The sequence below is a fragment of the Arachis hypogaea genome, chromosome 2, assembly GCF_003086295.3.
Source record: "Arachis hypogaea cultivar Tifrunner chromosome 2, arahy.Tifrunner.gnm2.J5K5, whole genome shotgun sequence".
In the NCBI taxonomy this organism is placed as follows: Eukaryota; Viridiplantae; Streptophyta; class Magnoliopsida; order Fabales; family Fabaceae; genus Arachis; species Arachis hypogaea.
The window spans coordinates 9,219,088-9,242,685 of record NC_092037.1 but is presented as its reverse complement, the minus strand read 5'-3'; the positions used below and the strand labels follow the sequence as shown (position 1 = coordinate 9,242,685).

The following is a 23,598-nucleotide window of genomic DNA, read 5'->3' as shown; positions in this document are numbered from 1 at the left end:
TTAGAGACTGCAATACTACAGCGGCATTAAGATCATGGTGGAAGAAACTTGAGCTGTTGAGCAATGGTAAGAAACTTCAATCTCTTCAGAATTGTAAGAAACTTGAATCTCTTTAGAAGCGCTCACATTTCCGTAAGAGAAAACTTTCATCTCGGAGCAATCCACTATGTGCAGTTGAATGAGAGAGGGTAACATCAAAGTGACATTCCCTGAATAAAAGCATTTCAGGTTTTTCAAAGATCGAAGGATTATCCTCCGTAGCTGCTTAAATTTAATAACGTGTTCCGTCGTCTCACCCTGCTGTTCTTCCCCCACGATTTCTTTCAATGAATAACACTCCTCAACTTGCAACTCCTCAAGGTGTATTAGCATTTTCGCTGTTGAAGATGTGAATAGACGCAGCATTGCATCACATGATTTTATGTGCAGTTCTTTCAGAAAGGAGCAAGATTGTAGCATTATTGCAGCTGCTTTGACAAGTATTCTACCCCACCGATGGATTTCAACTCATTTAAGTTGGATAGGTTCAATTCTTTCAAGTTTCCAAGAATCTCCTTATTATTAGCATTATCATGGCAGGGCAATATATTTTTGAGGGTTTCATCACCGTAATAATAGCTTACTTTCAGTCTTTCCAAGTTGGGTGTCTTCTCAAATAATTCAACTGTCACATTAGAGTTCCTTTTCCCATTATCATCATCATCAAGAAGGGAAAGTTCATTCAAACTCTCAAGATTTTCGTTATTCAATTTTCTCAACCATAAACTTAAAGCTTGAGTGTGTCTCCAATTCAGAGTCAACTTTTCCATCTTCGAAATATCCTATGACAGAAACGATTGATAAGTATAAATAACTTTTTGAAACTTAGGATTATAAAAAGTAACAATTAATTATTTTAAAATTGTAAAATTATTAGCGAATTGAGTAATAAGTATCAATTATATATTTTAAACATAGACAATTATTATATGGGAAGTTCTCTAGTGGCATTAGTTTTAGTGATTAAAAGTGGTATGAGTTTGATTTATAAATAAAATATTGACACATGACAAAAAAAATTAAATCTAATACTAAAATGATTCTCTCTTTTTGTTATAATTTTTTATAATTATTTTTATAATTATAAAAAGTAATTTTAAAAAAATAACACAAAAATAATTTTTTTAATTATTTTTTATTTTTATTATTTTTAATAATTTTAAAAAATAACACCAAAATTATTTTTTAATTATTTTTATTTTTTTATTTTTAAAAAGTAATTTGTTATAATTACTTTATTATTATTTTTACCTAAATAATTTTTTTTATAATTTCTTATGATTATTTTTATCAAAATAATTTTTTATAATTATTTTTATAAAATAATTTCAAAAAACTAACACTAAAATAATTCTCTTTCTGTCTCTCATAATTTTTTATAATTATTTTTATTAAAATAATTTCTTATGCTTTTCACTTGTCCAATTTTAATTAAGATTATGATTTCACAAATTTATCTTCACTTATCCAATTTTATACTCAAAATGACAAATCATAAAAACATAATTAATAAAATGAGTTTTAAGTTACTATTTATTTTTGAAAGTTCAAGTAACATCAGAATATAAATATAAATGAAAAGTTAATCGTTATTAGAATAGAATAATGAAACTCAAAATAAAGTTGTTATAACGAATTAGTTTCGCCTTAGAAGATATTATAACAAATACAAATAACAATATAAATTATTTACCTTTATATTGGTGAAAAGTAGTTGCTTAGCAGTTGAAGTGCTGTTTTGGTTTTCCTCTGGTTGACTCTGAAATAGCTCCAGTTGATCGTTGCAATCATATACCACTAAGCAATTTAACTCAGGGCATTCCAGAGTGAACTTCTGAGAGCAAAAGCCAGTAAGATTTGGCAAATAGCACAATGCCAATGTGGTTAAACAAGGAAACACAAGATCTTCATCAACAGTTCCACCTTCTTCTGCTTCAACAATGCTGGGTAACTCATCACAAAATCTAACATCAAGTTCCTCAAGCTTCTTGAGATCTTTGGCCAAGGCTATAGGAAATAGAGTTCTCAAATCCTCACAGCCATTGACAGTCACTATTTGTAGACTTTTGAAGCTGAGAATTCCTTGTTTTTCCGGGTTCCACACATGTGTCACATTTGGAAGCCATTTCAAAGTTAGCTTCTTCAGTTGGAACGATGTTTCCTTGATCTTAGTATCATTCATTTCAAAAATTCCTGTTATTTTTTTGCAGCGATCCACTTCCAATTCTGTTAGGTTCTTGAAACGGAATATTTGATGGAATTGCGTATGGCCCGAACTCACAACCACTCAGCTTCAAAGTTTTCAAATTGTTAAACAATTCTTGTTGAAGGCCTGCTTCTTTGGATGTCCATAGTTGTTGTAGATGAGGATGATCAGAAACACTTAATTCCTACATGCCTTTGAAAAATATCTGTCATTATTTTAAATTTACAATTATATTTCCTATATTATTCTTTACCTCTAATTCAGACACAATCTTATTCGAGTCAAATAATTTATTTGAGAACATAACCACCAAAAAAGAAAAGAATGAAATTTAGACAATACCGTTTTGTTGAATATATCTCGTATTGTTTCTTGTAAATTGTTTTTCCAGTACGCTTCCACCTTCTCTTTTTCATGGACAACATATATTTTTCCCAACTTGGGCGGCGGTTTCATGTGTTCTTCTTGGGAGAAACTTTTCAATTTGGGACAAGCACTCACCACAAATTTCTCTAATGATGGAAACTGAAACGCACAACTCTTGGACCTGCAAAAGCTTTCGAGGCGCTTGAGAGACACAAGTTCAATTGTCGTCAATTGTTTGAAAATGATGTCATCTTTGTCTTTATGATCTTCTTGTCCTTCCTCTGATACAATTTCCTCAAGAGATTCACAATTAATTACCTTCATGGTGTTGAGTTGACCCAAGCTTCTAGCAGTTGATGGTGACATTAAATATTTTAATGTTTTACAGTCAACCACTTCAAGCTTTGTCAAGTGAGAGAAAAATACATTAGAAGGTGCTATGGTTTTCAAAGATGGGCAATTTTGAAAAACCAATGACTCTATCCTTTGAAGAATTGGGTCTCTTTCGAAGCCAATCTTCCGAAGATAAAATAGATCTGTTAACTTCAAGCTTTTCAGCTGTGGGACAACACCTAAGCTTTCAATCTTAGCAAGCCTTTCAAGAGGCACCAATTCTCGAAAAGCAGCATCGTTCAAGCATAGAGTCTTCATATTAGGATTGCTATAAAGGAAAGAATACAGAATTTTAGTATCCTTCAGTCTAGATAATTGAAGCTCTTCTAGATTATCCCTTCGATAATCATAGTTAGTCGATGACGTTGCATGTCTCGACTCAATTTGAATTGACTTCAAATTGTTCATTACCTACATGGAATAAATCATCACAGAAAAATTAATTTAGCATGCATAAAGTTAATATATCAAAATGCAAATTCATGCACGTATTCTACGCCATTTTAATTTAGGTTTAGTTGTGACAATATCTTGACTTTGTAAAATTTCATCCGATCATGAAAAATATTTTATTTGATTTTTTTTCAATGGTTAAAAGTTAAATCCAAAAAGGAATAAACAAAACATGTCCGTAATAATTAATAATAGAGCATAAGATATATATATATATATAGACACACACACTCATCTTAGACCCAAAATCTTCTATCAAACCTCAGAGACATTTTTATTTGATGATAATGTAAAAGAGTTTAATTTACAACCACGCCCATTTAATCTAATCAATTTTATTTTATTCTAATTTATTTTTCTTCTACTACTTTCTCATTTACTTCCCTTCCTCAATAGAAATAAGAGTTTGAAGGTAATGTTGTTACCGTTTTAGGAAAGAGGGCAGGCTTGCTTTGTTCATCTATGATTTCTTCTTCTCTGAATGGTTCCAAGTTGTCACATTGTTCAATAGACAAGTTGTTCAGTGCTGAAAATTCTATTCCATAAGCTCCTGGATAGAAACTCCTGAATCTTGGTAGTCGATGGTTGCCAATTTCAAAAAGATAAATTTAGTAAGACTGCTGGCATCTTCTTCTTTCTTGGCAACAATTTCTCTCAATTGAGAGCAATCCGAGACCACAAGCTCTTCAAGATTATTTTCAAGTGTTTTAGCGACAGGAGCAGAAAATATGTTTTCCAACCTTTTACAATCTTAAACCCATATCTTATGCAAATTGTTTAACTTAAGAATCTCTTCAAGCTGTTTTATCTTCATGTTGAACATATGCTCTAATTTTGGAAGTGATTCAAAATGAACATCTTGCAACTTGGGTGTTACATCCTTAGAAGTTCGCTTATTTTCCCAGGCTGCTGGGTCAAATATAGCTTTCATTGACTTACAATTAGTAACGCTTAAGTTGCTTACATGCTGAAATATTCCCACCACATTAGAAGTGAAAACATGGACCAGTTTATCACACTCATCAATGGCTAGGCTCTCCAACTTTTCAAAAGAGTCTTTTGGGAGTTCAAATTCATTATCACATATCCCACTCAAACTCTTCATGCTTCTCACTTTAATACTCTTCAAATTTGGAAAGATGGTAACCTATTGTGTGGTTCACAATGCAATAGCAAAAAACTCAAATTAAGTCAAATGTCACAAAATCAAACCAACAAAGAGAGATCGCCAAAGAAATGCTTGCATTGCTATTTGCAAGTTGGCATCACGAACAAAACTAGTAACAGTAACTCCTCAAAATCATAATATTGCAATGTTGGGCTTTAATTTAATTTATAAAGTTTTTGAAAAAAGTGATTCTACTTTTTAAAAGTATAAATTTTTTATTTTATGGTTAGTAAATAAAAAAATTACGTGTTTGTGTTTTTAATTTTTAAAAGATTGAGGTAATTTTTAAAGGAAAAGTCTAGAGGCCAGCAACTTTGTTAAATTTTGGCCAATATGTAACCAGCAAAGAAAAGTGAGCCATTAGATGAAATCTCACATTAATCTCACACCATTAAAACCATCATTGATGGCTATTTGATGGCTACAAATCACAAAAGTTGCTGGCCCCTTAGCAATCCTCTTTTTTAAAATATCTACAGTGCAGCTTTTTAAAGTTGGCTTATACTTTTTAAAATTTAAAAGTCTAATATAAATTCATATATTAACTAATTTTCAATTTTAACGCTTAAATTTATGTCTTTTATAGTATTTTTAAATTTTAAAAGTTATTTTACTAAAAATAATTGTTGTTGTTTGTGTTTATTAATTTTTAATTTGATTTACCAAACATATAAATGCTACACTTTTTAAAAAATAAGAACTTTATCAAACTAAGCCTTAACACTAAGATACATTTTTGGTGACAAAACTTAAGATATATATATATATATATATATATATATATATATATATATATATATATATATATATAGTTTAAAACAAAAAATTTATATATAAACTTATAAAGTGGACTATAAATAAAATTATGCAAATATTGAATTGAAGTTTATTTATTTAACTTCATATAATTATATTTATGTTTATTCATTTTAAGTACGTAGTAACTTCTATTGTTACTTTTATAGTATTTTTTAGTTATATTTAAATATTATATTACAAGGATAAAACTATTAAATAATATACAAGGATGAATATAATATTTCAATAGTTAAAAATTAAATAATATTTAATTTTTTAATTTTATTTTTTATAAATCAAAATAAAATCTATTTTCAATAATATTATTACAACTACTATATAAATAGTTAAAAGGAAAATAAAAGTAATATATAAATGATAAACACAATATATAACTAATGAATATAATTAGACTTAGAAAAGAAAAGACTAAAATAATGTAAAAGAACATTATACATTTTAGTGTTTTAGGGAGTTTATCATCTAATATATATAATTAGAAAACTTAAAGAAGAATTATGGTTAAGAATAGAAGAGAAACAATAAGAGCCATGATATTAGTAATGACTTTGTTACGTGTACACCAAAATCAGTTATTAAAATTAGCATAAAAATATGAGATTATAATAAAGGATATAAAGAATGATAAAATAAATATTGACTTGTATAATAAACATAAGAAAGAATATAAAAGAAGGGAATAAATTAAGTTTTATTATTTAATTTATATTTATTAAAAAATAACATACATTAGTATTGAAGGCAATGAGTAATTTAATAAAAATAATATGAAAAATAAGTCTAAATATTAATTTTATAAAGAAGAATGGAAAGATATGAAATTCATATAAAATAATTAAATAAATTTTATAACTCAATTATATTTATTAAAAAAAATAACATTAAGATTAAATACGCAAAATAAATGTGAAAATTATGAATTGATAATAAGTTGATTACATAAATGCTATTTAATTACTATGCTTCTTATTCATACCCTGCCCCAATAATAAAGGCTCAGGTCCAAACGAAAGGCCTAGTCCAAAGGATTGAGCCTTGCTGAGCACCGACCTTCGTACTGAGAAGTCGGTCTCGACTACAATTTGCTCTAAAGAAGTCGGGACGGAGAATAGTTGGCAGATCAAATGAGTAACTGCCCCTAAAATCTCTCTAACCACTTCCAGGAGCCATATCTTAACCTCCCTAAGATAAAGGGACGGTTATCACCCTAAAAGGGTGGCACTACTTCAGCGGTGGTTATTGGCTCACCACTATAAATACACTGACACCCTTCAGGTATCTCTAAGTCCCAATACTCTCTAGACCTGCTCACACTCTTGCTAACTTAGGCATCAGAGTGTCTTTGCAGGTACCACCCCCATTCTATCGCGCTCACAAGTCGGACGGAGGACCTCAAGGTGTAAACCCACTCGAAGATCTCCTCATTCGAACGATTGGGCCAACCCACGTCATCCAGCCCATTAATCTCCGGTTACCCACCGTAACATTGGCGCCGTTACTGGGGACCCGAGAGATCAACCAGTGATGGCGGACAGATCCCCTGAAGAAGGACATGTGGAGACAGATTCTGAACAAGAGAATCTGGACACTGGAAACAATAACCCAGATATGGCCCTCCACCAGGGAACCAGTGACCATCATAGGGAAGGAACCTCTGGAGTAAAAAATCCAAAGGTAAATTCCTCAGAAGGGCGCGAATCAGAAAAGGATGAACCATCCCATGCAACCGAACTCATGGGATTGGTCCACGTCCACCAAAACCGTTTGGAACAGTTAGAACAGGAGCGGGAGCGACAAAGGGAGATTGAGAAGAACCTAAAAGAGGAGACAGAACGACGGAAAGAGTTAAAAAGAAAACTCTTAAAGTTGGAATCCTCCCTCAAAGGTCGGAACTCCCGCGACGAGCGAGCAGAAACACCCTTAGGAGGGGAGGATCCCTTCAGCGAGGATATAATGAGGGCAAAAGTTCCGAGGAACTTCAAAAGCCCCGACATGGACTCCTATGATGGAACCACGGATCCGAAGCATCACCTAAGCAATTTCAAAAGTCGGATGTACCTGGTTGATGCTTCTGACGCAACACGTTGCAAAGCCTTCCCGACCACTCTGTCAAAGGCAGCGATGAAGTGGTTCGAGGGCCTCCCTCCAAGGTCAATCACCAGTTTTGAAGACCTCTCAAGGAAGTTCTTGATGAGGTTCTCTATCCAGAAAGACAAAGTAAAACATGCACCAAGCCTCCTAGGAGTAAAACAGGAGGTCGGAGAATCCCTACGAGCCTATATGGAAATGTTCAACAAAGTATGCTTGGAGATTCAAGACCTGCCCACCGAGGCAGTAATAATGGGGTTAGTCAATGGGTTTAGAGAAGGTCCCTTCTCGCAGTCCATATCCAAAAGACACCCCATCTCCTTGAGTGATGTGCAGGAAAGAGCTGAAAAGTACATCAACATGGAGGAAAATGCTAAGCTGAGAGACCTGAGTTGGCAACCTGGGCACCCTCCCTCAACAAAAGAGAGGGAGAGAGAGACCAAGAAAAAGGAAGAACTCGGTCTCGACAGACCAAGGAAGTACCACTCTTATACTCCTCTAAAAGTTTCAATAGTGGATGTGTACAGAGAAATTTGCAACACTGAAAGGCTGCCACCCCCCAGACCCATCAAAAATAAAAAGGGGGGAAGCCGCAGCGACTACTGTGAGTACCATAAAATATATGGTCACTCCACGAACGATTGTTACGACCTTAAAAATGTGATAGAAAAGCTGGCTAGAGAAGGTCGGTTTGACAGATATCTCATAGAAAGGTCGGACAGTCATGGGAAGAGGAAGCGAGATGATATCGACAGAAGAGACCCACCACCGCCGACTCCTGAGAGACATATCCATATGATCTCAAGGGGGTTCGCGGGAGGGGGACTCACAAAATCCTCTCGCAAAAGGCACCTCAAGAGAGTCTATCAGGTCGGAGGAGAGTCATCCGACCTCCCCACCATCTCATTCACTAAAGAAGATGGGTAAGGAATAATCCCTGGACATGATGATCCAGTGGTAATAACTATGATCCTAGCCAATGCCCATCTCCACAGAACCCTAGTAGACCAAGGAAGCTCAGCGGACATCCTTTTTAAGCCCGCTTTCGACAAACTAGGGTTAGATGAGAAGGAATTAAGAGCCTACCCCGACACTTTGTATGGACTAGGCGACACACCAATAAAGCCACTGGGATTTTTGCCCCTCTACACCACTTTTGGAAAAGGGGAAAAATCAAAGACTCTGAGTGTAGACTTCATAGTCATCGATGTAGGGTCAGCATATAATGCTTTAATCGGTAGAGCTACCCTAAATCGACTTGGAGCAGTGGTATCCACTCCCCACCTCTGTATGAAATTTCCGACCTCAGCGGGAATAGCAACGGTAAGGGGAGATCAGAAATTGGTAAGGAAATGCTACAATGAAAGCCTAAACCTAAGAGGAAAAGGCAGAGAAGTACACATAATAGAGCTCGGTGGTGCAAGGGCCAGAGAAGAAAGGCCTAGTCTTAAAGAGATCTTGGGCTCGAGTAGGGGCACTGTTCATACCCTGACCCAATAATAAAGGCCCAGGTCCAAACGAAAGGCCTAGTCCAAAGGATTGAGCCTTGCTGAGCACCGACCTTCGTACTGGGAAGTCGGTTTCGACTACGATTTGCTCTAAAGAAGTCGGGACGGAGAATAGTTGGCATATCAAATGAGTAACTGCCCCTAAAATCTCTCTAACCACTTCCAGGAGCCATATCTTAACCTCCCTAAGATAAAGGGACGGTTATCACCCTAAAAGGGTGGCATTACTTCAGCGGTGGTTATTGGCTCACCACTATAAATACACTGACACCCTTCAGGTATCTCTAAGTCCCAATACTCTCTAGACCTGCTCACACTCTTGCTAACTTAGGCATTAGAGTATCTTTGCAGGTACCACCCCCCATTCTCTCGCGCTCACAAGTCGGACAGAGGACCTCAAGGTGTAAACCCACTCGAAGATCTCCTCCTTCGAACGATTGGGCCAACCCACGTCATCCAGCCCATTAATCTCCGGTTACCACCGTAACACTTCTAAATGTGATTATATAAATAAATAATTTTATAGCATAATTACACATATTATAGATGATGGCGTTAAAAAAAGATATAGTAACCAAAAAAATAAATATAAAAAAAGTAAGATAAAAAGATAAGAAGAATTTTAAGTCAATGTAAAGAAAAAAGAAAATAGATTATGCCACCTTGAAAAAAGTATAATGTGACATAATAGAAAAATATTAAGTATGAATGAAAAATATATACTAACACATTGTAGAGAACTCTCTCTTCTTGAGAAATTTTAATATTATAATTGTGCTAAATTTATGGTCTCTTGTTTAAGATTATCTTGATGATAAAATTCAATTTAAATTCTTTTTTCCAAGTAACGATATTTCTTATTAAAGGAATAGATTAGCACATATGAACTTTTTCTTGTGACTTTTTAAAATTTATTTGAAATAATTATCCTTTAAATAGATCTTAATAAGTATTGCTAATGTTAATTTTTTTCATAACCTATCATCATTAAATTTTCTTAAGGAAAAAACTTAGTATCATTATATAGATTAAAGAATATCATGTATGCCACCTAATAAAAATTTTATATGGAAAAATGAAATGTCGTGAAATATCTAAGAACGACCAGAGAACTACTTTAATTTCTCTTATCTCAAAAAAAGTAAACGAAGGAAAAAGAATTTTAATATTACTTGATTGATAGATAATAACGATTTTAAAATTAAGTTAAATTTTACTGATGATTTTGTAACTAAAAAATGTTGAAAATGAAAAAAAAATTAACTCCTACTTTCGTAATCAAAATCATACTTAATCCAATCTAAAACCTTGTTTTTGAGTTTGACTCTCTAATAAAGACAATTTACATAAATAAAATGATTGAAAGAAACCTTTACGTACGCAAATACAACATTAAGAAACTGCAGACCAAAATGCAACAATCCTAATTGTATGTAATTCGTGACACTCTAACGCAGATTACAAATACACGTAATCCGCTACATTCTGTCGCGGATTACGTTGAGAACGTGACATCACAGGGTGTAGCGGTTAATGACCAAATGTGCAGAAAGCATAATCCGCTACATCGTGTAGCGAATTATGAGGAGAGTGGCTCACTATATAAACCGCGTGAAGCTGTAGCGGTTTTCATTTGAAGAGAGTGGGAAAGAAACTTAGAGAGAGAAAATAGAGAAAAGGGAGAGGAGATTCTTGGTCTGGTGGAAGAATGGAAGATGAACATCGGTTGTACCGGCTCGACGGCGTTGCTCACGTAGCCGAAACTATCAATGAAGAGATAAGTTTCTTTATTTTCTTTCAATTGGATAATAACTGTATATTTTATTTAATATTAAGGAAGTTATTTATTAATTAGAAAGATAGAGACTTAGTTTAGCTTTGAGTTTGAAAATCAAAATTTGAAATTTAAGTTGCGGATGGTAAATTAGTAATTTTGAAACCTAGGTAGTTTAGGACTTGAAACATAAGCTATGGTTTGGTGATGTCATTATTAGAAATTAAGCCGGTGTTCTTTATTTCTGAATATGCAGCCAACCCGATGTATTTATAGCGTCCGTAGGCAAAAGAATATGCCGTTATATGATAGGATCATACCTTACTTGGAGAGGGTTGGGTTGTACTACCTGGCTAAGCTGAACGCGCATTGGTTCTGGTTGGATGAGCCTATGGTCAGCGCATTTATCAAGAGGTGACGGCCTGAGACCCACACTTTTCATATGCCATTCGGAGAGTGTACTATCACGCTCCAGGATGTGGCATCTCAGCTGGGGCTGCCTGTGGATGGCCAGACTGTTTCTGGGTGCATGACTGACTTCCACCTACACATCGAGGGGGCCAGACCGGCATGGGAGTGGTTTCAGGAGTTATTTGGTGAGCTTCTGCCACCGGATAAGAGAAAGTTATACACGGTCCACTTCACATGGTTCCATGAGAGGTTTAGGGTGTTACCGGCTGATGCTTCCGAGAAGACCGCGCATATATACACGTGCGTATATTATGATGCTTCTGTCGACACAGTTTTTCATGGACAAGAGTGGTAATCAGGTCCACCTTCGCTGGTTGCCATTTGTGGTGAGACTTACGACATGGGCAGCTATAGCTGGGGCGCAGCTGCATTGGCGTGGCTGTACCGATGCATGTGTAGGGTGACAAACAGAAACGTCACCAACTTGGCTGGGCCCCTACAGTTGCTACAGTCATGGATCTTTTGGCGGTTCCCCACACTGAGACCGTAGGGTTTTGACGCTTTCTCTTTTTCGTTGGCATCCAGGTATAATTTAATACACGTATTCTTTCAAGTTATTAACGTTTTATATATGAAATTACATACGTATGTGATATTTCTGTCATTCAGATGGGCCACATACTTGCCCACTTCTTATGGGAAGGAACAACGGCTTATTCAATATCATCTGGCATTGGATCGACTGTGTGATCGAGATGTAAGTCATTTGTTTTTGTTTTCAACATTTTATTAGTTCTTCCCCACTTATTTGTATACATTGGTACAATGCTGACTTGTCTCCTTACTATCAGATTGTGTGGGAGCCTTATAGTTCTCTAGACGTACTTGTAGTCATTCATCCGGAGATACTGACTGAGGAGCATAGTCGGTTATGGCGGGCGGTCACCAGTCTTATATACTTTGCAGTGATTGAGTGACATCAGGTAGACAGGGTCGTCCCACAGCTAGGGGGCGTACAGCATCTGCCTGAGCTAGCCCTGAACATAGAGTATATTCATAGTAAGGACGGTAGGGGTGGAGATAGATGGTTCTTCACTTACTATAGGACATGGCATCAGCATTGGGACGAGCGAGTTCGCTCTGTGTTGAGTATCTAGACAGTGGCTGATCCTGGTCCATCCGCTGAGTACCTGGACTGGTAGTACCGTATTGCCCATAGGATTCTGTCACCAGGGATTGCGTTCGCATATCCCAGGCCCACGCAGGTTCCGGATGATGCTGTACTCAGAGGATCATCGCAGGCACCCATTAGAGTACCAGCGTCGGATGTGCCCGATAACAGACATGTGGAGCGGAGACGACGCATTGGTACACGTGCCACTAATCGCGAGTGGCGCTGACTCGACGACATGATGCAGGAGGAGCAGGTTGGTGGTGATGACGGAGGCCAGGCAGATCATCGCCTTCGTCTATCAGTGCTAGATGACGGGGTGCTCGTGCTGGACGAGCACCCTCTGTCCACCATGATGACGAGGCTGGATCGTCCCGTTGTCACCCTACTGACACTCAGATTGGTGGTACTGCAGAGGCTAGTATGGGTGGTACACCTTTTACTCACGTATCTAGCTCTCAGATACTGCATGAGTGTAGCACGCAGATGTTTGCTGATCTTGGTACCACTACTTTCACCATGGATTTGGACGATCAGCTGGCTGGACCACAGTTCTATGCGGATTTCGCTGAGATCATACGGGGTGACAACGTTCATTAGTACCAGAGTCCGATTCCAGGCGGTCCGTCCGAGCCTCTGGAGTACAGGTCATAGCCAACAGATGTGCCGTCCCAGGTTCCTGAGTCCCAGCTCTCGGTTGACCTGAATGAGCCAGCAGGCAGCCCGTACGACACTTGATTCGGCATGGGAGAGACGCTGCCATCTGCTTTTGGAGCTGGGCTACAGGATGCTCCACCCGGAGATCGGCGAGCGACCAGAGTGAGGCGTCTGACTCGATGTGGCACAGGCTCGTACCTACTTGGTCCATTCGGGGGCGACCATGATGATGATGGTGACCAGTAGTAGCGCCCATTGTGTTAGTTCCAACCGTTATCATTGTATGAATTATGACTTATTTATTTTCTGTTAGTTTTAACGACTTGTGACAGTTATATTTGTATGACTTATGTAGTTAACTCAGATTGTGTTAGTGTTAATGCCTGCTGGCTATTATTTTTGTACGACTTATTGCTTATGACGATTACATTTTGTATCAATTCGTGCATTTTGCATCATTGGTTGTTACTATTACACAGGAATTCCTGGTTTTTTATATAGTGAGCCACTCTCCTCATAATCCACTACAGGGTGTAGCGAATTATGCTTTCTGCACATTTGGTTTATGTGATGTCACATTCTCAACGTAATCCGCGACAGGGTATAGCGAATTACGTGTATTTGTAATCCGCGTTAGAGTGTCGCGAATTACATACAATTAGGATTGTTGCGTTTTGGTCTGCAATTTTTCAATATTGTATTTGCATAAAAGTTTCTTTCAATCATTTTATTTATATAAATTGCCCCTCTAATAACGATTAACCTTATAAAAAATAGGTGCGTTTTTTTGCACTCGCTCCTTGAAGATATCAGAGTAAATACGGCTCGTATCCGAGATTTAAGCTGGTGGTATACCTGGTGGAAAGCCATTGTTATCAGAACCGGACCAAACCGGCTAGTTTAACCGAAAAACTAATGAACCAGATCTTATACCGGTCCGGTCTGACAATTAGACCGCACAAGGTAAAGAACCGGTGCGAACCGGTCAAATTCGGAGTGAACCGATGGAAACCGATCAAACTCAGTAAAGACCGGCCCGACCGAACCGTTTTAATTTCAATTTTTTTTTTAAAATGAAAGAGCTGGGGTTCGAACCCCCTCCCCCAAGGTTATGAACAATGGCATTAGCCACCAGGCTAACTTGATTGTTACTAATATATATACATATTAAAATATATATTGATATCTTTCAGCAATAATTTACTCTATTTAAATTATTTTAATTTTAATTATAAGCTAAAGCTCATTCATTCACTCATTCTTAAATTAATTTTATTTTTATTTAACAGTAATTATAAAGTCACTTATTATTTTCTTTTCATAATTATATAATATCTATTAATATCTTTTTTAATAAATACTTATAGTATATAATATTATAATAGATATAAGTTAATTAATAAATTATTAAAATTCAAAAATAATAGTTATTTGAATATAAAAATAAAATAAAAAATTTATGATAGAGTAAAATTAACAAAATACTTATTATTTCTATTTTATATTGTTTAGAATAGCTAGATATTTTTAAAATATTAGTAAAAATATGTATTTTAAATTTTTAATTATAAATTTTTGACTATATTTTATTTTTATTTACATAGGAGCGGGTCAATCGGTTCAACCAGTAACTCACCGGTTGAGCCAATGACCCAATGATCCAATAACCTGACCGGTTCAATTACCGATTCGATTCTGATAACTATGTGAAAAGCTAATTGTATTGCTAATTTATTAGCCAAAAAAGAACAAAATCGCCCCATAGCCTCCACATTTTTGACTCCATCTCCATATTTATATCTTGCTCCAACTCTTGATTTTATGGGAACCCTCAGGCTTAAAGAGGTTGCTTAGTTTGGTTTTTCTCTTGTTTTTCTTTTGATTTTCTTTTTTTGGCTTTTTTCCTCGGGATCCCGTGATGCCCAACACTTCAAAAACGAAAAAACAAAAATACTATTTGTACACTAAATTTAGTCACTAAAATCAGCTACTAATGTATTTATATATAAATATATATATGATTTAATTTATTTTTAACATGTATTTATATTTCGACATATATTTTATATTGGTGGCTGACTTTAGTGACTAATTTTAGTGTACACCTAGCACAATCTAAAAAAAATAGATATATTTTTACCATCAATAATAATAATAAATGTATTGTCATAAAAACTTACTTTTACAATTAATATGTCCGCGTGAAAAGAACTTTTAAGAGAAAAGTATCGTTTTTGTCCCTAATATTTGGGTAAATCTCAAAATTATCCTTAACGTTTAAATCGTCCTATTTAAGTTCCTAACGTTTTAAAATTGACTCAATGTTGTCCTGCCGTTAGGGATTTGTTAACAGATTGACGACGGAACAAAATTGAGACGATTTTGAAACGTTAGGAACTTAAATAGGATGAAAACATTGGAGACAAAAACGATACATAAAAATAAATTTTATCCTTCAATAATATCAAATTTTTACGGTACATAGTTATTCAATTATTTTTTAACCACATCTAAATAAATTAAACTTAATCATATTACTTTTATTCTAAATAAATTTATTTTTTCATAATCTTACTCTTAAAGATTTTTTTACTCATCATGAAATGTTTGTAGAATGAATAGTACATAAACTTGCGAAAAAAGAATGATACATATACAATAAAGTATAAATTGTATCTTTTGTCTTTAATGTATCGAAATTCTTTAATATTTAAGAGTAAAAATCTTTAAAAGTAAAATTATAAAAAAAATAAATTTATTTAGAATGAAAGTAATGTGATTAAGTGTAATTTACTTAGATGTGATTAAAAATAATTAAATAACTATGTACCTTAAAAAAATTGATATTATTGAAAGATAAAATTAAAATTTATTTCTAATGTATTATTTTTATCCCCAATGTTTTCGTCCTATTTAAGTCCCTATTGTTTTAAAATTATCTCAATTTTGTCCGGCCGTTCTGTTAACAGATTTCTAATGGCAGGACAATATTGAGCCAATTTTAAAACGTTAGGAACTTAAATAGAACGATTTAAATGTTAGGGACAACTTTGGAACTTACCCCAAACGTTACGGATAAAAATGATACTTTTCTCTATTTTTAAATATATACATATACAATTATTGAACATTAAGAATCCAAACGTCTTTTTTTTTTGGGAGACTACCAAACGCCATTTTTAAAATAATTATTAGTAGTCCAAAATGTGTTTAAATACTTTCTTATACAATTATTATTATTTGTCAAAAAATAAATACTACTACTCTAAAATAATTGTTTCTTCTACACTAATAACAGTCAAGAATGCAAAATTTTGTTGTAATGATATATGAATCTTATTCCTTCGTTGTTATGAAATAAAAATATATGGAATCAATGGCCAAATTACGTACATACCTTCGTTTCACTTTCAGTATCATTGCTGTTCTCGTTGAGAAGAATATGCATCATGTTGTCACACTCGCTGACAGATAGACTTTGGAGAGTCTTCATATTTATAGCCATATGTAACACTCTACCATACTTAATCTTATGTTTAAGTCATAAGACTGACATAGTAAGTATTACGATCTCTAAAAATAGTAATATATATATATAATAATAATAATAATAATAATAATAATAATAATAATAATAATAATAATAATAATAATAGAGAAAAGATACTTAACTAAGAGCCTTAAAAAACAGGTAAAACAAAATCGCAGAACAAAAAGTGCAACGCTCAAGAAAGGATTACTTGCGTGCTAAGAAATCTAATAGGAACATGATAAAGTTAAGCAAAAGAATAAAGGAAAGCCAAGGAAACAGCATAACTAGTCCCTGACTTAGCCTGTGAAGCTAAGGCTGGCCAGAAGATATATATATATATATATATATATATATATATATATATATATATATATATATATATATATATATATATATATATATATATATACGAACATACATAGGTATCCCCAAAATATACCAAAATACCAAAATAAACTCCTATCTCTCCCTCAACCTCTAAGAGGAGCAGCATACATAAGTTACTTGGAAAGTAAGCTAAATACATATATACATATATACAAATAGAAAACCAAAATACACCCAAGGACTACTTCGCTTCCCAGGATCCAGACGCCTAGCAAGGAACCTCTCGACCTGCATCTGAAAAACAACAATACATATGGAATGAGAACCGGAGGTTCTCAGCATGGTAAAAGTGCCACGCGCATAAGAAATACGGTCCTGAGAATGCCATAGGCAGTCCTAGAACTCCGTTATTCAATTATCCAACTTAAGTACTAAACAGAAGCCATAAACAGGGGGAGGTATTCTAAATCTACCTAACTTACTCAAATTCAATCCTAATCTAATACCCAACCATTTCTCCATTTCCTCTATTTCCTCCATCAATCATAATGCAACAGAAACAAGCAACCAAACAAGTTCACGCACAAGTAATGAACAGATAGTACAAATAGCAAGTATAACAGATAATAGGTGATATATATCAATTAGGCATACCCATGAAATACATAGCAATCAAAACAAACAAATGCATATGATGCATGCCTGTCCTATGGCTGATGGGGCCCATCTGTCGATTATCCAGCCAACCCGACAAGTCCGAAAACCTTAGACTGTCCCCCGCCGCGCATCCCCAAGAGTCTATGCATAGAGTTCACATTCAATCATCATATAAATCACTCAATGGGGGTTATCCATACCCGAGAATTTATACGTGCTCGGTCACCTTACGACGTAGGGTTAACAGAGTATCGAGAATCAACTTGGAACACGTGGTGGTGAGCCACGATTTTTACCTAGGGAAACTCGTATCTCAGATATCATCATTCATAAGCCATGGCATGTTAACTCCTTTTATAAACAACCTCCCTTTCACTTTTTTCATCATCATTCCCTTATAATTCATCTTAATTATCCTTTCTGGTCCTGACCAAACTATTTATCAAACTCTTCTCAACCTTCTTAATATCGAATAATCTTAAAATCAACCCAACTCTAACATTAAATCAATCACATCACACGAAGATTAAACTTTAACTTCTCGAACCCATGACTATCACTAAGTCATCCTCGACACTCTATTTCCTTTTCTGTTTTTAATATAACAAATGAACTCGGAATTGCACAAACTTTATGTCCAGGTGTTCATCTTGAAATAAGCTTTCTAACAAACCAAAGATCACAATTTTCTGATTTTTCTAGCCTTAGGAATAAAGGAAAAACCGTGACTGTTCTGCAGTGTATAAAACCAGAAAAATAGCAGCAGCATGTGATATTAAAAATTCTCGTTTTGCCGAGCTCTATCCTATTTTGATATTAATTTTACATATTTAATTTTCCTATTTGAAAATTTGATTTATTGACTAATTATATACCGATTTTAGCGGAGTTTACACCATAGACAATGTTAACAAACTTTTTAAATTATCACAACCATTCACTTCCAAGTGTACCAATTTTCTAAAAGGAGGATTTTTGCCATTCCATATTTGGTGGATTTGGATAGAGCACAACTCTAATCTCTCTAATTTTGAGAATTCAACCTATGAAGAAGCACAAATAGTAACTATTAATTTATGTCAAATGAGAAAAAAGAAAAAACCATCATACGTAAATGTTGACTAACTAAAATTTAAAATGTAAAAGAAAAATAAATTTGTTCTATAGTTCTGAACTGACCTGTTCATCCAACAATACTTTTTGTTGCGCTGTAGATGAAATGGAACAGAATCCATGAAACTCAGGTAAAGATTTTAATGTCAAAGTGCGTAATTCTTGAAACTTATGAGACTTCGACGCATTAGCATCTTGTGGATCTTCCGCAAACACAATCTCCTTTAGAGAGTTACATTCTGAAACTTCAATTGTTTGAAGAGCAACCAAAAGCTTGACCGTAGACATTAAAAAGACATTCTTTAATAAACCACAAAGCTTAATCTTGATAACTTTCAGTTTACAAAATGAGGAGGATTGTTGGAATAAATTAATTTTATTAACCCAAATCATCCATATCGAATCATCAAAAATATAACATAACATAATGCGGAAGCGTACCTGAATTCATAAACATGAATCATACGATCGGAATAGTTTGGATCTTGTGGTTCTTTCGATCTTCCTCAACCAAAGCCTTCTGTATTCCTAGGTGGCTGAACTACAACTCTTTTGATGGGAAAAGAGTAACAAAGGCGGCTTTTGGTATCTTGGGGACCGAAACCCTGAAAGCTTATTTATATTTGAGCATGGCACCCATTAAACCCTTAAGCCCAAATAAAATAGTATCTAAAGTCCAAAAGATAATATATCTAAAATCCAAAAGATAATTATCTAAGGAACAAAAGATAATATCCGGTTTTATTCTCATTTAATTCCAAATCAAAAGTAATAATGACTTATTCAATTTAGCATTTATAACAATAAATGAGATCACCATTATATAAGTCATTTAATTTGAAATAGCATAATTTGTGATTATAATTAATATATGTATTGCACACAAACAAATTAGGAAATTAAAATAATTTCCTAACAATCTCCCATTTGGGCTATACATATATTCTTTCTTGATATAATCACATCTTATAAACTTTATGCGCACATCTGAATGCTATTTCTCTCATTACTTTAACAATCTGGTCCGTCTCATACATTAGATATGGAACTACCGCAGCTTTCATCACATTAAATGCCGTGACTAAACCACGCCAATCACCATCCTAATATACTTAACGACATAGATCAAATTTGGATGAGTAATATGGAAATTACATGCCAAGTGATCTCATGCATGTCTATTTCCAGCTGGTCCAAACTTTATTGAGATCAAACACAATACAAATATTGCAAAATGAACATTTCACATAACATGAAACAAACCATCAACTTAATTCTGTAGAAACATGATTCAATTATCTGTCATAGGATATATAGCATAAAATAAACTCCCACTAAACCAAGGCATCACAAATATTGACACCCATCCGAGCAGTGTGCTGATGAAAACTTTAGGGATCAATTCCTTGGTTAATGAGTCTGCTAGCATATACTCTGTTCCTATATGTCCTATGAAAATCTGTTTTTCTTAACCTTTCTCCTTGACAACTAAGAGCTTGATGTCTATATGCTTCAATTTTGTCAAGCTCTTATTGTTATTGGAGTATAGTACTGCTGACTTATTGTCACAAAATATCTTTAATGGTCTTTCAATGTCATCTACTATATGAAGCTCAGTGACAAAATTTCGGCCCCATATGCCATGAAATCGGAATCAGAGCACCTAATGATCTCCAAATTTTCTGATCTCCAATAAATAAGCATGCAATCATTTGTTCTCTTTAAATAACGCATTACACGTTTAACAGCTGTCCAATGATTCTGCCCGGATTGCTCAAGTATCTACCCAACATTTTCACTATAAATGATATATCGGGATGTATGTAGACTTGAGCATACATTAAGCTCCCTAGTGCTGATGCATAAGGTTTATCATGCATTGCTGTCTTCTCACATTTTGGGACATTGCTTGAGACTGAACTTGTCTTCTTTAGCTACGGGTGTGTCCATCAGTCTACAATTTTCCATGTCATATCTACTTAAAATCTTTTCGATATAGTTCTTTTGTAATAATCTAAGAATACCTTGAGAATGATCTCTTAGTATCTCGATTCTTAATACAAAAGAGGCATCACCAAGATCTTTCATTTTGAATTTATTCGATAGAAATTTCTTAGTTTCATGCAACAAGCCTATATCGTTATTGGCAAGTAGAACGTCATTAACATGTAAGACCAAAATGATGTATTTACTCCCACTGAACTTGCGGTATACACAACTTGCGGTATACACACTCATCTATGATATTTACCTCAAAATCATGAGGTAATGACTTGATGAACTTGTGATACCATTGACGGGAAGCTTGTTTGAGACCATAGATGGATTTTCTCCTTTCTCTATTGGATCTCTTTAATGACACTTCTTAAGGTTGTTGAGCTTGCTGTATGGGTTGGGGTTGAGGAGGATTCTCATTATTTTCCTGTATTGTAGCAGTATCTTGAGCAACAACAATATTCTCATTGTTCTCTTGTACTGTAGCTGGATTTACAGCAGGATTCTCATTGTGCTCTTGTACTATAATTGTATCTTGAACAATAATAGGCACAAGGTCCTGATCATTGTCAGTTATAGAATCCTCATCAAAAGCAATATTCCTAATATTTCCTTCCCCCCAAACTCAACATCCTCAAGAAATCTCGCATTTCCCATCTCAAAAATAGACCTTGATGCAGGATTGTAAAATTTGTACCCCCCGTGAATGCTCAGCGTAACCAACAAAGTAGCAACTAATTGTCCTTGAGTCCAATTTTCTTTCATGTGGCCTATAAGGTCGCGCCTCAGCTGGACATCCCCAAATATGCAAATGCTTTATACTGGGCCTTTTCCCAATCCAAATTTCATATGGGGTTTTGTTAACTGCTTTACTTGGCACCCTATTAAGGATGTAACACTGCGGTCTTTAAGGCTTCTCCCTAGAGTGATTCAGGTAAGGAAGAATGACTAATCATATTTCTCACCATGTCTTTAAGAGTTCTATTCCTTCGCTCTGCAACACCATTCATGCTAGGTTTGCCTGGCATGGTGTATTGCAGAATAATACCACACTCCTCTAGGAAAAGAAAAAAAAAGGCCCGGGACGTTGCTCACCTGAACCATCATATCTTCCGTAGTATTCACCACCACGATCAGATTTGACAGCTTTAATTTTCTTTCCAAGTTGAAGTTCAACTTCAGTTTTGAAAGACTTGAAAACATCCAAGGCTTGGGACTTTTCATGAATTAAATATAGATACCCGTAACGAGAGTAATCATCTATGAACGTAATAAAGTACCGTTGTCCATTCCAAGAGACAGTAGGGAATGGACCACATATATCGGTATGTATCAGTTCTAGGACATCTTTAGCTCTCTCGGCACCTAATTTCCTTTTGTTTGTTCTTTTTCCCTTTATGCACTCAATACAGACTTCAAAGTTCGCCAAATTTAGGGGTCCAAGAATTTCATCCGACACGAGCCTCTGAATTCTCTGTTTAGAGATGTGACCTAGGCGTTTGTGCCATAATGATGCCGAATTCTCATTTAGTTTTCGTTTTGTACCCGTTTGCAGTATTTCATTATTATAGGAATTTAAGTCAAGCCTATATAGATTATCCACCAAATGACCAGAGCAAATATTATTTGAATTATAAAAGAGACTGACTTTATTATCTCCGAACGAACAAAAATAACCTGATTTGTCCAAACGAGAAACAGAAACCAAATTTCGTCTAAATGACGGTACATAAAATGTCTCTAATAAATCCAAGTAAAATCCACTCGTGGAACATAATCTAAAGGTTCCTATAGCTTCGACTACAACTATATTACCGTCTGCCACATAGATGTATCTTTCAGCATCACTTGGCGGTCAGCTCCACAGGCAACCCTGCATAGTAACACTTACATGAGTAGTAGCAGCAGAATCTACCCACCAAGTATCAACAGGTGCATAACTTAAACTAGCCTCAGAACAAACGAAAGTAAGAATTATACCCTTCTTTACACGCCATGTGTCATATTTGGTACAATCCTTCTTCATGTGTCCCACCTTCTTACAGAAGAAACAAGTTGAAACTTGATCTTGTTTCTTAGCCTTTTTCTGCTGAGAAGGAACATCCGCAGTAGTATCACGCTTTCTTTTATACTGAGAAGATGAAGCCATGTGAGCACTTTCAGTCTTATCTTGTTGTAGCCTCTCTTCTTCTTGCACACAGTGAGATATAAGCTCATTTAAGGACCAAGTGTCCTTCAGAGTGTTATAACTCACTTTGAATTGCCCAAAGTGTGCAGGAAGGGAAATCAAAATAAAATGCACGAGTAAATCTTCAGACAACTCTAACTTTAGTGCTTTCAATTTTGAAGCAAGATGAGACATTTCCATAATGTACTCCCATATGTTCCCTTTACCTTTATACCTCATGGAGACAAGTTTGCTCAAAAGGCTACTTGCCTCCGCCTTTTCATTCTTAGTAAAGAATTTTTCAACATCTTTCGGAAACTGTTTGGCATCTTTATCCTCAGTAATTAAGCCCCAAAACGCCTCAAGAATTGAGCATTTCATGATCATAATGCTCATTCGATTGGATCTCTCCCACTTCTCTATTTTAACCTCATTGAGGTTTTCCGGAGTGGAAGTGGGTTTCTCCTCTCGAAGAGCTATATCTAGATCCATACAACCGAGGACAATTTCCACGGTATCCGTCCAAACTTTAAAGTTTGAGCCATTCAGCATAGGAATACTGCTAATTTGTGCAAAAATATTGGTAGTTGAAGCCATAGTTTCTGAATCAGAACAAAAGAAACATGCAGTAAACATTAGTTAAATAATGGGAAAAAAAAGTCCATATTGAGATATCTAGAACAACATTAATTTTCAATCTTTGGATAGAAAATTAACTGTAAGTGATACTCTCATTGCAATAATCAAATATTGT

The 23,598-nt window shown here is 35.0% G+C and overlaps 1 protein-coding gene across 1 annotated transcript; it reads right to left on the bottom strand.

Annotated features, from left to right (window-relative positions):
* Nucleotides 1–15: 15 nt before the first annotated feature.
* On the bottom strand, nt 16–459 carry LOC140176547 (uncharacterized). Its single transcript, XM_072208072.1, has one exon. It carries the CDS (start codon nt 457–459, stop codon nt 16–18), a length of 444 nt encoding a protein of 147 aa, XP_072064173.1.
* Between the last annotated feature and the right edge of the window lie 23,139 nt (nt 460–23,598).